Source organism: Hyaena hyaena, unplaced genomic scaffold, assembly GCF_003009895.1.
Source record: "Hyaena hyaena isolate Hyena2069 unplaced genomic scaffold, ASM300989v1 scaffold_680, whole genome shotgun sequence".
Lineage (NCBI taxonomy): Eukaryota > Metazoa > Chordata > Mammalia > Carnivora > Hyaenidae > Hyaena > Hyaena hyaena.
This window is the reverse complement of record NW_024081312.1, coordinates 960,286-978,860: the sequence shown is the minus strand read 5'-3', so window position 1 is coordinate 978,860 and position 18,575 is coordinate 960,286. Positions and strand designations below refer to the sequence as shown.

The following is an 18,575-nucleotide window of genomic DNA, read 5'->3' as shown; positions in this document are numbered from 1 at the left end:
CTGAAAGAATTCCAGCACATTAAAGACTTAAGGAAATTTTCATTCCAAGTTCTATGTAATATGCGTTTTTCTATTCAAAAATGAACATGCAGAAATTAACAATAAATCCAGTGGCAGCCTTTATTTATATTACCACTTTGCTGAGTATCTATGATGGCAATCACATATATGCCTATGCAATCACAATGTATTCATCATGCACTATTTTAGGGATATCAAATAGTATGTTGAAGTAGGCATTTGGCAATTTGGTCCTCCAAAGTCTGAAGCCAAAACTAAACAGATAATTTCAATTGAATACCAAAGCTGATGCCAAACTTCACATACCTCAAAATGCATTTTTAAAGATTCCCTCCTGGAATATTTACTACACAAAATTCAAAAGGTGACAGAACAAAAGGACACACTCTCAGGTGTCATCAAAGCATTAGGAGCTGTAGATTCCTTTAGCAGTATGACAGACATGACCTCTTCCCATTTTGGAGCCTACAGTTCTGTGGGGATTTCAGTCAGCAAAATGTAATCACAAAATACATATGTAATTACAAACCATGATGTGTTCCATCAAAGAAAGTATAAAGTACTTAGAGACTACAGTGGGGAAAGTTATTTAAATGAGGAGGCAGGAAAAACGTCTTTGAGAAAATGGCATTTAAGTTGAGTGCTAAAGGACATGTGAGATTTAGTAAAGTGAAGGAGAAGAATATTCCAGACAGAGAGAAGAGTTTGGCTAATGCTCTCAGTGGGCTGATAAAAGGCCAGTCAGTGACGCTAGTGGGACTAAGCCAGGAAAAGAGTAGCAGAAGTTTCTGGAGGGGCTTGAAGGCCAGATCTTATAACCGACAAGGCATGGTAACAATTTTGGATTTTATCCTAGATGTGATAGGAAGCATTTGGAGGATTGTAAATAGGAGATTTTCACTTTTAAAAGGTTGCTCAGACTACTGAAGAGAAAGAATTGGAGAGGAGAATGAAATCTATAAGTTACAGTATTTTAAATAATTCTTCATAAAAAATGAACTATATCCATCTTCACCCACACTATTAGAATTTTTTTGTTTTCACAGGTTGAAGAATTTACCATTCTCATTTACCAAACTTAAAGAACTTGCAGCTTTGTGGCTTTCTGACAATCAGGTAAAAACTGTTATACCTGATTTGTTTATCAAGATGAACTATACTTTAAATTTGGAATTACTAACTTATTCCCATTAGCTAACTTGGCAGATACTGCAGAATATATGTTCCTTTGTCTTCTGGAAGAGAAATTTTTGTAAAGATAACAGTTTAAGTGTGTATTTCATTGCTACAGATAATACAGTACTATTATATCCACCTTCTTTAAATACTTTGACTTAGCATCAACTTCATTCTCAGAGATTGAATACACAAAATGATAATTTTTATAGCTTTTTACTTCTAAGCAGTACCTATGTGTCCTTAGGGAATGTTCTTTAATTATATCTCTAAAGGTAAGGAATAAGAAATCATTACTGCAATCCCTACTGAGGTAATTATTATTTTACATATTCCTTTTTTTTAAATAATTTTAATTATAATCAACTTAATTATAAAATTTTATATGGGGAATTGCCACATATATTTTGTAATTATTATCAGTATTTTCTGTGAAATTGGTTTGATATTTTTTATACTCACAAAAATAGGTTATAATCTAATCAGTAATGGAGTGTTAATGAATAACTTTAATAACTGGAAAATAACAAGAAATAGTTGAAGACATCTGATTTGCCTCCAGAAAAAAATGTGATAGATAATTTTGACATGGCTTATTAGTCTTCTTTTACTTTTTCCTCATAATCCCAAAATTTTGAAACACCTTTTCCCAAATATGAATAGCCAAATGAAAATAAATCATCTTGAATTTAGTTTGTTACCATTATCTCCTGAGCATGAAAGTAGCATTACTGCATAATGAATTAATCAGATTTCTAGGTATTGGGCTACTTCTGTGAAAAATTATATCTCTACAAAATGTAAAATGTAAGCGTAAGAATAATGTTTGTGTCCCTATAGTCATCATAGTACTTGCTTCCATCTGCTGAGTAAAGAAATTAGATTCAAATCCAAATCTTATCAATGAACTATAGATTTTTTCAAAGCATTAATATATCATTATAAATAATTTCTGGATTCAGTGTGAGCTATGCTAATGGAACAATCTATTCTACAGTCTTTCATTGTGAAAAAACATCTGCTAATATCATGATTTATTATTCTTGTGGGAAAATGAGCTGAACAGTAACTGCATCATTTAACTTTTATTTTTAACAGTGTTTTAATGTGTTTCTGACTCAGTTTCATGGGACACATCGGTATCCCAAAACCCCTTTGTGCCTCACTCCTATTAATAAATGTCATGAACTTGTGGGGATGAGCATTGGGTGTTATGTGGAAACTAATTTGACAATAAACTATTTGTAAAAAAAAAAAAAAAATTTAAATTAAAAAATAAATGTCCTGAAATTAGTGGATTTTTTAAACATTAGATATCATTTCCAATATATTATATAAATAGGATGTAATATCAGAGTTCCACAACACCCTTCAGAAAGCATATTTCTAAAATCAAATTAATAATGAAGAATGAAATATTAACATCCACAAGAAATATTTTGATATATCAGATACAATAAGAATACTTTTTTATTTTTATGTGGACTCTGCCTTTGGTTACAAAAATATCTCAAAAAATGTTTGTTTTCACCCAGTTAAATTCATAGATGATCTTGCAATAGCAAGAGACCTTGCAAACGGTCTAAGTCTTTATAGATCTTAGAATTTGAGAATATTCCTCAGCAACAGTCTTATTTTGTGTAATGCTTTCTTATTTTATTACTTTTTCTCTTACCTTTTCTTTTAATTGTTCTTTCAGCTCAATGAAGCCAAACTATTGCCCATTGACTTATATAAAAGTAATATTCTTCATATTTGCTATCTTATTAATCTATTTTATATGTTCTTTGCTTCTAGTCAAAAGCCCTTATCCCTTTACAAACTGAAGCCCATCCAGAAACAAAGCAAAGAGTATTGACTAACTACATGTTTCCCCAGCAACCTCGTGGTGATGAAGGTAAATTATTAGTAAAAATTTCTCCCATGCTTATACAATTATGGATAAAAGGGAATAATTTTATTCGGTATTTGCCCAGGAATACTAGCACATGGACGATGCTATAAAAATAATTGGATGACATATATAAGTCATCCAGGAGTTAAACCTAAGCATGAATCTGATCTTCCACAATCAGCAAGTAAAAGTCAAACCTTTGCTATTTGCAGATGACATGCTACTCCATGTAGAAAACCTGAAAGACTCCACCAAAAAACTGAGAGAACTGATAAATGAATTCAGTAAAGTTGCAGGATACAAAATCAATGTTGTTGTTTTTTTAATTTATTTCTAGGAGAGAGAGAGAGAGAGCGTGAGCAGGGAAGGGTCAGAGAGAGAGGGAGACACAGACTCTGAAACAGCCTCCAGTCTCTGAGCTGGCAGTCAGCACCGAGCCCAACGCGGGGCTCGAACCCACGTACCGCGAGATCATGACCTAAGCGAAAGTCGGACGCTTAACCGACTAAGCACCCAGGCGCCCCACAAAATCAATGTTTTAAATAAGATCCCAAAAACGTAACTCTTCTGTTCATATCTTACATGAAAGTCTTGATTTTTAAGAGCAACTTCTCTTGGTAGATTCCGACATAGGACTAGTTAACTAAATGTAGTATCCTGCAAACTGAAATGAGCTAAGAAGGGTCAGATTTTAAGGAAGGCTCAATAAACTATTTTATTTCCTGTGTTCACTAATTTGATGAACACAGTTTAAACATTTAGTCTGGTGATCCCAGGCCCTAAATTATTTCATGTTAAAACCATAAAGAGATGACTTGAAAATAATGACCATTCTTTCTTTCTCTTTCAAGTTGAGTTTCTTCTCTAAACTGTCAGTAGCTCTGATAGAAATACTTTTTGAAAAACCTAAACATTTTTTAAAATTGAATCTTCTATCCTTGATGATGAGAGATTCCATAGAGATTTGTTCTTTACCATTTGAAACTCTGCATAGTCTCCTTAGCCCACACCCAGACAGGCTGACATACATCTTTTCTGCAGTCTTACAGTAATACTAATTCTTTGAAGAGTAAACCCATTTTATTCCACCCATGGGTTAAATCCACCCAATTCACTTGAATGCGAGCAACTTTTAAAAGAAACAGTTTATGTATCTATTTTCAGGAATAACTATAATAAAGGTCTTTAGTCTTTGACTTATAAATATAAGTGAATCATTTTGGGATTCTTTAGAATATTTAATTTAAATTTTGACTTGCAAAAGCAGGAAAAGGAAATATTGATTCTATATTTTTAAGGCTTCAATAAAATTGATCTTTTGAATTTTATACAAGAAAAGTCATCATGTTTACGTATGCTATAAGAAAAACCTTAAGAAATTATTGCTTTATTCATTCAACTTTACTTATATTTTCATATTAATATCCCCAGATTTTCAAAATATTTCATTTAAAAAATGAAGGGTAAAGTGAAAAGAGTCTCAGATTTGCCTGTCATTTCTGAGATATGGTTGTACAGATTAAATCCCTAATTTATTGTAGGGAGTGGGGTAGATCTAGTTAGACAAGGTGTGATGTTAAGGAATTAACCAGGTTTGATTTTGTTTTGCTTTCTTTTTGGGAAAGAAGAGTTGCTAATATAAATATTTTTTTGAACTTTAAGCAAGTCACCCTTTGGCTTTTCAGGCAGAAGTATAATAAATGAATATTCAGAATCCCTTGCAACAAATGAGTACATATATGGTAAATGTTGTCCTTTGGAAAAGAATTTAGCCTAAACTAAGTACTTGTACTGCATTTTCACGTGATCTTCACAATTAATGTTGCCAAGGAAGATATTACTATTAGCCTATATTTTGATATAAATTAAATACTTATAAGCCACTTATTTTCCTTATTAATGTAGGATATATTTAGACTATTGAGACTATAATGTTAAAGACTGCATTTTCATATGTTGATAACCCTAAAAATAAGCTCCCCTACATTTCCTCCCAGCCACATACACACAGCAAAAAAAAAAAAAAAACCTTTTAATCATACACACTTTACTGAAAATCCAATGTTACCTAGTACCTTTTATAAAATCCGGATAGAATTTAGTGGCTACAAATATGGGTATGGGCTCTGTAATCACAGACATGGAATGGAATCCTGGCCCAGAGAAAACTATAGTTTTCTCATTAACAAATTGTGGATATATTAGTACTATGCATAGTGTGCTGGTGTGAAGATTAAAAAAAAAAATTTAATGTATAGTCCAGCTATTATTATTATTATTATTATTATTATTATTATTATTATTTGGAGAGCTTATTCTCCACACTAGAAAACTTCCCAATCCCAATATGTAATTAATATGCACTTAGGAAAGCTGAATTTGAATTAAAATGTAAAAGACCATGTTACAAATATCAAAGGAACTTTCCTCTCTTTTTCTTTCCTTTCTTCTTTATTTCCTTCTTTCTTTCTCTTTATTTTTCTCTTTTTTTTTACTTTTGTACTTGTTTATATTACCTATTGCCATTTTTTTGCATAGTGTACTAAGCTCTATTAATAACACTTCATGTAAAAAAAGCAATAATACTTTGGAATCTAACTGTAGATTTCCAGTCAGACAGTGACAGCTTTAACCCAACACTGTGGGAAGAGCAGAGACAACAACGCATGACTGTTGCCTTTGAATTTGAAGAAAAAAAAGAAGATGACGAAAACACTGGGAAAGTTAAGGTGAAACTTTTAATTTTGTTTCTTCTTTCTTCTCATAATCTTCGGTTGTCCATTGTTATTAATACAATCGACTTTGGGACAAATTGAGTGACCTCAGCTTGAAGGTCAGATACATCTTCAAGTCTCCTGGTGGTATCTTTCATTATAGCAGAATGGTAATTTGAGAAGCATCGGTGTGCTTCAGAATGAGACTAATGTCCCAATTCTAACTGAGCAAATTTAATACACATCTTACAGAGTAACAACATGAAGGAGATTCAAGGTGATAGCCAAAACAAACAAACAAATCTGGGTGATAGACTTTACCTAAGCATCTTACTACATTTTAGAAACACTGAAATGGTTTTCTTTTAATCATCAAACAAGGCATCAGGCATGCCATATGAGACCAGAGTACATATTTAAGGAAGAACCAATAGATTAATATATTACATTGGCATTAAAATCTCTGAAAGATTCTATGTCCCTGAGGTATCTGAGAAGATTTTCTGAGTTTTCTTAAATGTGAAAACAAGTTTTAAAGGAGGCAAGTGCCTAATACCAGGGGATATTCAATTTTTCACCTCAAACATATATTTTTGAAAATTTTTTTGGAACTAATTTAAGTCAAGCAACAAGGTAGAATTTTACAATCTATGTTTTTTATTATTTAAATTTAAAGCTATCTGAAGTGATATAGATCTTCTCAACATCAGATCTTCATACTATCATCATGGCAACATCTTGAATCTCTCACTAATTTTTTGTAGTATTATTTGTGTACTTTTTCCATCGTGAATACTAACAGCTCTCACTCTTAGTGACTAATTCCCTAAATAATTGTGATGTGCATCCTATTAATAGATATAGATTGTGTAATGTGTTGTCTTCTTTCCCCTCATTCCCACATTTTCTAAACTTCTTTCTTAAACCAACATATCCTGGAACCTTACTAGATTTAGGCAGTAAGGTAATTGACAAGGTCTACCTCTACATCATTGTGGAGAACCCAAAATGGATTCCCAAATCAAAATGATAGTTTTGTTAAAGATTTGGGTTTGAAAAAAAAATGTTTCTTGATGCTTGGTTAATGCTATCTAATAACCAAAGAAACATTTTTTTTAACATGTGAATTCCTAGAAAAAACAATGACAAACTAAAAATAAACAAAGACCCTTACAACATCTAGTTCTTCTTTTAAGATTTCATATGTTAAATCTAGAACCAATGGATGATGCATTCTATACTGGACCTCTGATTCATTCTTTTACTTCACTGAATGTCAAAAACTACATACTTATTCCTAAAAATCTATATTCAAAGTATCCAACAAGAAATAGTACATTTAATATACTCTGGTATATGTGTCAATGAAAACATAAAATATGGTAAATGCAAACAGTTATTTAGAAGCCCTGTTTGTGTGTTATGTGGTCAGGTTTGTTTATAATCAGAGTAGGCTCATTATACTTTAGATTGCATTTCTTTATGCTTATTTATATTTGATTTATTTATATTTTAGTGAAACAATATATGTTTCAAAAGTCTCAAATACTTGTTTTGACTAATTTGAATATTTCCAATGCCTTTGGCTATTGGACAAATTAGAACACAAACAAACTTCTAAATAAATCATCATGGAAATATGATGAATGGAATATATGGAAATCTTATACTAAATCAATCACATATTTTTGGTTCATTACGTATACATTAAATTTAGCACCATTTTACCTTTTGTTTATGTAAAATTTAAAAAGGAACCACTGACCAAATGGACTAGAGTATAATGCCCTACTTATAGAGTGTATAGTGTAGTATGACTGCTGCATTGTGTGAAGAAATGGTGACCCTTTAGCTTCATATGACACTGTTACTGTTTTATTACAGAGAGTTTGAACTAATTTTCTGTGGTTGTTTTAAATGCATTACCCAGAGTGAAAAAAAAAAATCAAGAGTAGAAAAATGATAAAGTGAAAGTATTGCTACAGTGCTCCTCTTTCTCCCAGAAAATGGAGATTCCTTCTCCCACAGGATCACTCCTGCCAAGCCCCCTGGGAAAGGGGCCAGCGTGGGATTACTCTCCAACCTGCCAGACTGTCTGGCGATTGCTGCACACCATGGGCCAGGTGTGATCAGCAGATCCAAGATATGCCCGTCCCCCAGAATGACCCACAGCTGGCATGGGGTTGTATAAGTGGCCTCCAGCAGGAAAGGAGCATGTGTACTCCATTGCCAGTTGCAGCACAATCCACCACTCTTCCCTCTCTAAGTGGCAGACAGGTAGGCCTAGGTGTCTGGGGTAGGAGTATCCCCCATGTAGAGGCAACCTTGGCACAGTGGTTTATGGGGTATGTTCTGCATGATTTGGGGTAAGGAATGTTGATCCTATAGAAACCATCCAGTTGCCAGTGTTTGATCTCAATGTAAGTTTTTGTTCATTGACATTGGCAATTGGATGGAGAGAACCAAGTCAGGGGAGGGAACATCAATAATGAGGTGTCTAATGGTGGGAGATACGGCATGATTTTTGAGTTGGGTGCTTCATTTTTATTTATGTTTTCATTTTTAAAGATTTTTTTCTTTCAAGTGTGGGAATACCAATAGTTGGGCAGAATGTTGATGACACTATTGATAACATCTAAATTGTCCCCATACATACATGCATTTTTGCATAATTTCTATTCTGAGGGAGATTAAATCACTAAAACCTGATTCTTAAAATAGCATGAGATTTGAATTGAGATTTGCTGAGAGTGGACTTTGAGCACAAAGATGGACATCTGTTGAAAAGCATCAACTTCCCTCTAATTTGAAGGCACAGATGATGAGAATTCCTGTAAGAGAAGATTGGTTTAGGAGTTGTGGCAAATAGGTCATCCTTATCTCAGTGGGTTGGGTGTTTAAAAGTTTAATTTTAAAAATATCTTAATGGAATGTGAAAAAACACTACATTTTTGGTGAGCATTACCATCCACATTCAATGGACTAGATTCTTACTCTGTGTCTTATATTCTATCCACAATATAAGACCAGCTGAGAATCCTAACTAAAACTGCTATAGGTTTCCTTTCTGTGTAAAATGTTCTGATTAAATCGGAGTATAAGATATTTTAACAATCAATAATCAAAGCATTAACTATTAATTCTCTTACTGGAATTTATATTCAAACCAAATTAGAATGTAATCATCGCATAAGAAAACCACAGTTTTCTTTGTGAATTCAAGATATCATCTCTAAATGCCTAGCTATTTATGCTTTTTCTTCCATTGCTAAACTTTTGGGAGTCTCCAACATCTTGCAGCTGCTATTTGCATTTACTGCACTTTTTTGAGATCTGAGATCTATAGAAAGTTGTGAAACATTTCTATTTTTCTAAAATTGAAGAGAAATCATATTGCAGTAAAAAATCTTTCATTTTAATATGATGTATATGTAAAATGAACAAATACTTTATGGTGAGTGATATATACAACATTTTGATAAGAAAATAAGTGACAATTTTTCCCACCTATTTGAATCATAAATGAATTTACGTATTTTTCCATCCCATATTAGAAAAATGGAATATATCTAGCCCATATATTTAGAAATATAAAGAAACTGCTTTTGTATTGGGGCGTTTCTGAACTATTAATAAAATTGTGTTTATGATCATGTTTATTCAGTTCCAAAACACTACACATATTTAAAAAGTAGGAAGGCAAAAAAAAGAAAGAAAAGTAAGAAGGCAAAACCATCTATAAATGGGTATAAAATATGCTCTTGCAGAGCTTACAAACTTAACAATTATTAAATATTATAGTTTTATTTAAATGTAAAAAGGGATTATAAAAATTGTTAGCTTCATGTTTTTAAAAATTGAAATTATCTCATTATTTAACTCAATAAAATTCACTTTATAGATTTATAAACACCGTTTTTACACAAGATTGTACAAATATGTGCTCACTTCTATCAGACAATAGCCCTGAGCCAAGTAACACTTCTGTAGCATAGGCTTTGGAGTCAAAGACCTGAGTTTGAATTTGGGCATTGCTATAACTGTATGACTTTGCACAAGGAACTTACACTATATAAGCTCTATTTTCTTTTGGTAGAATGGGAACAGATGCTATACTGGGTTATAAAATTTAAACTATGTTTAATTATAATTATTTAATTGTTATTAATTATAATTGTATACTGTTTATATTTAAATCTATATGATAAATAATTTAAAAGTATCATTTTTCATATAGATAATAATAAATTAAATATCCCTATAAACATTTTGCATGTGCCTGGCACGTGGAAAATACTGAATAAATAATGGTTGCTGCTGCATACAATCTGAAAAAGTCCAGATAGTTACAGGTAACATGGTGTTTATATATATATGAAAATATAGTATATATAGTAGAATCTAAACTGCCAAAAAAATTCACATTTTAAAAATACCTAAGTAGAGTCTGATTTTAGAAAATAGTACATAATCTCTCAATATAATTTACACATTTTCAAAATACTGCCACAGTTATTATCTCATTTTAGTCGTAGATTCACCAAAGATATTATCATTCACATTTTACATGAGTGGAAACTGGACAGAAAGATTAGTGGCTGATAGCTTGTTTGAGGTAAATCTGTAGTTTAAATTTAGATCTTCTGACTCCAGGTCCAACAATTTCTATTGGTAGACTGGTAAATGGGAAGCAAGGAGCTTATTGGCTAGGTGAACTACATCCAAGTTGTATGAGACCTGAAGCTCCCACAGTTGGAGAGGGGCCTCTTTAAGGAAAAGGATATAAAATAACCATGTAAATATATAAGTAGGTCCCCTCAAAAGGCTTTGGAAAGAGGCTGTGCAAGTGACAGGCTCTAAAGCTTAAGCTTCATTAAATTCATGACAAATCTGTTTCTGTTTCTAAATTTAAATATTTTATAGACATAAAGTACTCAAACATATTCTGGTGATGTGACCAAAACATCACATTAATTTGCTTATAAAATAACCAGAAAATATTGGCACCATGGCCATTAGTAAACAGTCATCTATTATGTCAGATGAGACATAGCATCTACAAAAAAATAGATTACATTATTTGATGAGGACTCTAATCCAATTAAAGAAGAACATTTCACAAGTTTTTTCTTTTTGATTCAATTTAGAAGTGTAATTTTAGCAATGAGGATTTTTTAAGGTACATAGGATTTTAATTCTCTACCTGAAAATTATTTTTCATTCATATACCATTGGTTATTAAAAATTAAAAGATGTTCTTAATTGGCATAATAGCTGTATCACTCTTCAATCTATATTTTTAAATGTAGTTTTTTGACTTTTAGCCCTTTGATATCAAGTACTTTTAAATGAGTTCAATGTAATTTAAAACTTACATTTAATTTGCAGTGAACATTTCTAATACCAACTTAAACAGCAGATCCAAGAATGCATGCATCCCAGTGGACTTTGTCTAGCATGGATATCTTTCTTTTTATGTTTATTTAAGAATGCATTATAAATTAAGTACCCTGAGCTATATTTATACTACATTCTAACAACTTACACTTTTATCTGAAAAGTCTAACTTTCTTGGGTTATATTTTTGCAGCTTTATTTCTATATATTACTAAGTTCATTCTTATTTGTTTGAGTGGAAAAGACTAAATTATATTTAAGCTGTCTTTATACTAGCAAAATTATCTGGTTTTTCATCAGCCTTTCAAAAATGGATTGGAGAAATAATTTTGTATTTTTAGTCCTAAAAGGAATGTTAGAAATCATCTAGTGGAGTCCAATCCCCAGACTTGATACGGAAAATGAGCCACAAGGTAGATGAATATGACAAAGTTGGTGGATTTGCTAAAAACTGCAGATGAGCAAAAGTGTTTGAATTCATATTTACAATCCTTAGATCTATACCACCATCATAGTTTCTTACATCCCATGAATTCCATAGGTGTGGGCAGGTGGGGTTGCGTGTACCCACCCCACTTTCTCCTTTCCTCTCTCATTCCCACTCCTTCCTTCCTCAGCTTTGCTTTCTCCTTTTCCTCTCCTCCCAACCTACCCCCACATGCACTTTCCACAGACACATACTCACTACAATCACATAAACCATTCCATTTTGTAAAGTTGGTTCTACTCAGATGCAAAAAGTTATGACTGTTGGAATAAGCCAGGCCAAATAAATCTGCTCCTTATTTTTCTTCCCACTCCCTTTTAATCAGCATAAATAAATTGGATTTACTCCAATTTAGGTATGTATTAAATATTCTGATAATGAGATATTCTATAAGGAAGTGTCTCATATTTTCTCCCCCTAAATTAAATGTGGAGAATAATCATCAATATAAATGTTCCTTAAAATCATATTGATAACGCCAAAAACGAATTCAAGAAAGGGAACAGATATCTGGGTAAACGTAAGCCAACATTTGCATGTTTACCTAGAGTATCTTAGAAAATCTCCCCAATTTTTATTTTTTTAAATTTTAAGACATTACCTACAAAAGAGTATTTAAGGATTTTAAGTATTTTAAGGCAGTATCTACAATGTTACTTTGTTAGAGTAAAAACTAAATGTAAAAGCCACCCTGAAGCATTTTTTGGGTATTAACAAGAAATAGCTACCCTGCCTTTTGATATAACATGCTCATTAACATAGAGCTGATGCATACAGTAATTGATACTGTCAATTCCCCATTTTTTAAAGACATGATAAACTCTGCTTGTAAACCTTTTGGGGCCTCCTTGTATCATCTATATTAATATTTCAAAAATATTTTCAACATGAAAATAAATACTTATAAATAACTAAGATAGGTAAGGAACAGCCTCTAAAGTATAAAAGCAGCTGATAGTAACTTGCTTGAAATCTTCAGATTACCAGTCACTTCTATGTTTGACCTACTCCTATGTCAGTGATCTGCAGGGTAGGTCTAAATTGTTTTTAATCTAGAAGGTGGGTGGGGCGGGAAGAAGCCCCATGTGGGCAGAATATGGAAAGAACACTACAGCAACAGTACAGTTTCTCAGTCAGCTCAACACTCACTATATTGCATTTGGTTTCACTACTGCACATAAAATGGAGTAGTTTTGTGAACATGTTTGCCGAAGGTATTTTTATGTGAAATTTCTTTTTATAAACTTCTAGGTTGAAATAAACCTAAAACGATATCCAACTCCTTACCCAGAGGATTTAAAGAATATGGTAAAATCTGTTCAAAATCTGGTGGGTAAGCCAAGCCATGGAGTGCGTGTTGAGAATTCAAACCCAACTGCTAACACGGAGCAAACTGTGAAAGAAAAATATGAACACAAGTGGCCTGTAGCCCCAAAGGAGATTACAGTGGAGGTATTTCAAGGTTATTGGTAATTGCCAGTGTGGTTTGGATTTTTTGGAATTACTAAATTAAATGGTTTTTTTTAACTGATTAGATTCTCTCTGATAAGTGCATTTTTTCCCCTAAGATACAAATGAGTCTCTCTACTTTTTCAAACTATGAGAGTTGCATTTACTGAATTACAGGTAAATGACACCCTCATGGCCTAAAATTATTAATACAACTCCAAAAGTTCCAATACACACAGAAGGAACACTTGCTCACCTAGCGAGACCTGGCCAGTAAGTGCATTATATCATTTTCATGATACTCTTTTGGCTATCCAAACTTTTATTGTATGAGTCATTAGAAAAGACTAAATGAAGTCTTTCTTTCTTTCTTTCTTTCTTTCTTTCTTTCTTTCTTTCTTTCTTTCTTTCTTTTTCTTTTTTTTTACTCTGCAATTATCAGTAAAATTCTGGATCAGATTTAGAGCCAATTTTTTGTCTGTTTGGGGGTTTAGGTTAAAACCATTATAGGAAACATTACTATAAATGACAAAGAGGAAACAACTTTGAAATTTAGCTTTTCTGAAAAAAAAAAAAAGAAATTTAGCTTTTCTGGATCTAGTTATGTGAAGCTTAAATCCTCTATTTTAGAATAAACTAGATATTCATCGTTATCAATTTGTGTGGTCTCTGAAAAGAATTCAACTACATTTATGCCACCTCTGTACTATCTCATCAACTCTTCAGCTAATTTGGTTGTCACCTTCATTAGAAACATAACTGGTATGAGTACATCTAGAAGTTACTATACCCACTTCTCAAAAATATAGATTCATGAAACTCTTTTACAAATCTGCATTTCACAGCATCAATTTGTTGCATTGATTAAACACCAACTGTATATTTAGCACTGTGCTAAGCACTGTGAGAGACAGAAAAGAAATATAAAATGTGCACATAATCCTCAAATAATTTAGAGCCTAGCCAGGTGAAATTACCACAGAAGAGGTGTTTAGAAAACATATTATATAAAATACAGTCACATGACTTGTTTGTGATGGCAAATATAATACTTTAAGAAATTAGAAAGAGAAACAGTCATGGACAATCAATTACAAAGTAATGTGAAACAGTTTAAAGTTGAACTGCATATTGATATTTGGGTGATTCATTTAAAGTGGAGAGAGGAAGTCATTCCAGACAAAGAGAAAAGCTTGAGCAAAAATAAGCATGGTGTGAACATCTGCCAGTGGAGGTGTGAGCCCACCCCAAAAAAGCAGAATACAGCTGGATATCTGGGAGAAAAATTTAATTAAATACTCATTTTTGTTGTTTTTCTTTCCTTTTACTTATAAAATCAATATTATTGTCCTTTTTTCCCTTCTTAAATACTAGAGGTATTCTATAGCAGAGAAATAAACTTTTATCTCTAAGATGTTGCAATAATACCAAAAGGAAGAAAGCCAATGTTTAGCAGGTACACACTAAAGACACGTACACTTCATATTTAAATCTCATGTAATCACAGTTTAATATTTTCATAACTGTGAAGTCATGATAACCCATAAACTGAGTCATTTTGCCACAAAATAAGAAGATTCTAAAATTTCTAAATTCAGGGTTGGGATTAGGTGAGGCAAGGAATAGATGGCTTTGGTCATGAATTTAATAATAACCCTAGTGGAGAAAATAAATCTTAAAATTATCCTACAAGTATTTCAAACTTGAAAAATCCAAAGAAAAAAATCTTCCCCAAATTTGTTTCTGTTCCTATATGCCCAATCTTGATCTCAGCTTGTACCATTATCTTACTAGTTCACTCAAGCTAGAAGCTTGGGAGATATCCTGAATTCGTTTTCCTTCTTTCTTTCCATTCATTGCCCCTTCCAAACAATCACCTAAACTTATACATTTTCATCTAAGTGTATCTCCTTGACCTCCTCAGGCTCTCAGCTCTGTCCTGCATTACTATGAAAACTGTCAACTTCTTGATTTACATTGTCTCCAGCTCCCTCATTACTTTGTTAATGATCTTTTTAAAACAAATTTAACTTGGCTCTCCTTAAAAACACTACAGCGGCTTCTTATTGCCTATCTAATTGAAGTTCAATCTTTTTATAATTATTTCAATGATTCACCCCACCCTTTCTTAAGTCTTCTTCTTCTCCTGGCTGTTTATATTGAATAACATTCCCACTGGTAAGTGCACTACTTTTCTAAAATTTATATTCTAGCTCTTCTTTCCCCAACTTTTAACCATCCTAGACCCTTCTTTCCCCAACTTTTAACCATCCTAGACCAAAGAGAAGCCATTGCTTTATTATCCTCCCTTCTCAAATTACTCACCTAGATGAAGGGGCCACACTCCATATTTTCAACTTTCAGATATAATAAGTACAGATAACCAAGTATCTAACTGATCAGTTTATATCATATTAAGTGTATAATTTGTGTGTGTGTGTTTCACACTTGTTTGACATTTTGAATCATTATTTAGTTCATACTCTCAAGAAGGTGGAAGAGAATATCCCACACTGCATGACACATTCATCCATGAGGGTAAATATGGAAAATGAATGAAAAAAAAGAATAGAGGTAGGCAGAACCAGGAGTAGAAACCAATAAGGAAAAATAAGGTAAATAGATGTCAAATGCAGCAAAGAAAAATAAAAGGGAAAGTTAATCGATATTTATTGATCACTTTATTTGCCAACATTATACCAAGACTTTCAATATATGTTATGCTAGATGGAGAATACAGCTGGGAGAATCATATGAACCGAGGAGGATGGGGAGGTCTCAAGGCTCCCTTCTACTCCCAAATTCCTTTTATGAAGTTTACACTTGCTTTTTACCAGTGTCTTACTCCATTCAGGCTGCTATAATATACCATAGGGGTGCCTGGGTGGCTTAGTCAGTTAAGCATCCGACTTCCACTCAGGTCATGATTTCACGGTTGTGGGTTTGAGCCCCGCATTGGGCTCTATGTTGGCAGCTAGCTCAGAGCCTGGAGCCTGTTTCAGATTCTGTGTCTCCCTCTCTCCTGTTCATGCTGTGTGTGTGTGTGTGTGTCTCTCTCTCAGAAATAAATAAAACATAAAAAAATTATAATACCATAAACTACATTGTTTATAAACAAAAAAAATTATTTATCACAGTTCAGGAGGCTAAGAACTCCAAGATCAAGGCACTAACAGATTCAGTGTCTACTAAGGACCTATTTTCTGGTTCATTAGATGTATGTCTTCTCTCTATTGTCCTTACATGGTGGAAAGAGATCGGGAGCTTTCTGGGGTCACTTTTACAATGGCACCAATTTCATTCATTAGGGTTCTACCATCATGACCTAATCACCTCCCAAAGATCTCACCTCCAAATATCATCATATAGGTTTCAACTTACAAATTTTGAGGGGACACAAACATTTATTCTGTAGCACCCAGGTCTTCACATGGCTAGCGCTTCCATATTTCTCCAGCCTTCAGTTTAAACATTACCTCAACAGTAAGGCCTTCTCTGATCACCATGATCAGTAGAACCTCTGATTTGCTCTGTCACCTCATCCTGTTTATTTGTGTTACATCTAATGAAAACCTTTCTAATTATTTTGATTATTAACTACAGACTGTGAGTTTCATGAAGTCACAGACCAAGTATGTCTTGTCTCCATTGCCTTTCTGGTGTCTAGCACAGGGCCTAGTACAGAGTCAGGCACAGTAAATACCTTTGAGTACATGAATGGTTCTTATCTGATAACATGCCTGTCTCTACATCCAATAGAAGTTAGTTGAGGGCAAGAACAATCTCTGGGTTTTTGTCACTTTCATAAATGAACTAAGTGTTGGCTGTCACACTTATTTATATTTTAGCACCTATGTGTTGAGTAACATGTATTTTAACAACAATTTACTATATTAATACATTAATATAATTTTATGAGTAAAGGCAACTGTCATGATGAAATATTGGGAAAGTGAGGAAAATAGGGAAGGAGGAGGGAAGGAAAGAAGAACAGTATGGTAAATAAAGCTATGATGTAAAATAAGTAAAGGCTAGGGGTTCCAAAACTCTTGGCATATAAATGCCATTAGTGTCTTAATAATTTTGTTACAAGGACTATAGTCCAAAATATGTACCTAATACTTCCATTTACCAAGTATTTAGTTCTGAACAGCTTATTAAATATTTATGCCCTGCCTAGTAGTCATTTGAAAAATAATACACATACATTAAAAGGGAAAATAACAGTTTTATTTCATGCTTAAATAACAAAACTATTTGATGAAATGTGTGCACCTGCTGGACACCACTTATCATCTCAAAGCTTGGAATCACATCAGACACTACAATTTTGTTTCATATTGATTTTTGAATGGCACTTGATTTTTAATCACAGCAACCACCAAAAAGCCAGCTTCACAAAGATTGTCATCAAAGGAAAGTGCAATCTAATGTTGAAACTGAGAGCCACCAGTTCACACAGTATCTGGCTGATGTCAAGTATTGCTTTGTTTCTTCAAATACTTAAAATAACCATGTATCCCTGTGAATTAACAACAGCACCACAGGTACCTTGGAGCACAGTTTGGGAACAAGGGGAAGTGCTTTCAAGTCTAGGAGACATTGTTCAACTCTTGAATCTACCTTGTTACCAATTCTGTGACTTTGACGAGTCATTGAAAACTTTTTAAGCTTTGCTTCCTTTATCTTTAAAAATACAGATACAAATAATGCTTAGAGTTTTTGTGGAGATGAAATCAGATGAAAACACATATTTTTATACAGCTGCAAGCGCAGTTCTTGGCACAGAGGAAAGTTACAGCAAGTGATAATTCCTTTCCCTTTCACAAGAGAATCATGTGGTAACCTTGCCCATCTTCCTTTAATCCTTTTGCGGATCACTATCTTTCATTATAGAAAACTTCTCACTGGATACCGGTTCACCATGTCCACCAGTTCATAAAGGTTCTGGACTTTTTCCTTTGTTAGAAGACCCCACCCAATTTCTTTATATAGAGAAAATACATCCTTTCTCCTGGCAATAAAGAGTAGTCAATTACCGTTGAAAATGTCCTTAAATGCTTTTATTAATACTAGTGCTGGACTTTGGAAAGCTCAAACAGCTTTCTTCCCCCCTCTCATTTCTATCTTCAGCACCCTTTCACTACAGCCATAGGAGTGGAGATTAAGTTTGAATGGCACAAAATCAGTGGGGTTAAAGAATAAAGAGAGTCTACATTCTCCCCCACTTCCGTCTCCTCACCAGAAGCAAATATAGTTCAGTGTGCTTAAAATGGGACCCTCATTATATTTGATTCCCTACCAATAACTTCCAGTCCCTTCACCATAGAAGTAGTCCCAAAAGCTTCACCCACTTTTTCAACATGAACCTGAGTCCTCCAGCCTTTTTATTAAAGAATTGATAGAGACAAAATCGATGATTAATTTCCCTTGTTGG

At 33.2% G+C, this 18,575-nt stretch overlaps 1 protein-coding gene across 1 annotated transcript in view; it reads left to right on the top strand.

Moving 5' to 3' along the window:
- LRRC7 (leucine rich repeat containing 7) overlaps positions 1–18,575 on the top strand; it is a 207,167-nt gene that overhangs the window by 97,300 nt on the left and 91,292 nt on the right. The window contains exons 8-11 of the mRNA XM_039217309.1: positions 1,068–1,137; positions 2,995–3,094; positions 5,696–5,820; positions 12,941–13,141. Of these exons, the coding sequence (XP_039073240.1) occupies positions 1,068–1,137; positions 2,995–3,094; positions 5,696–5,820; positions 12,941–13,141 (496 nt within the window). The remainder of the gene's footprint in view (positions 1–1,067; positions 1,138–2,994; positions 3,095–5,695; positions 5,821–12,940; positions 13,142–18,575) is intronic.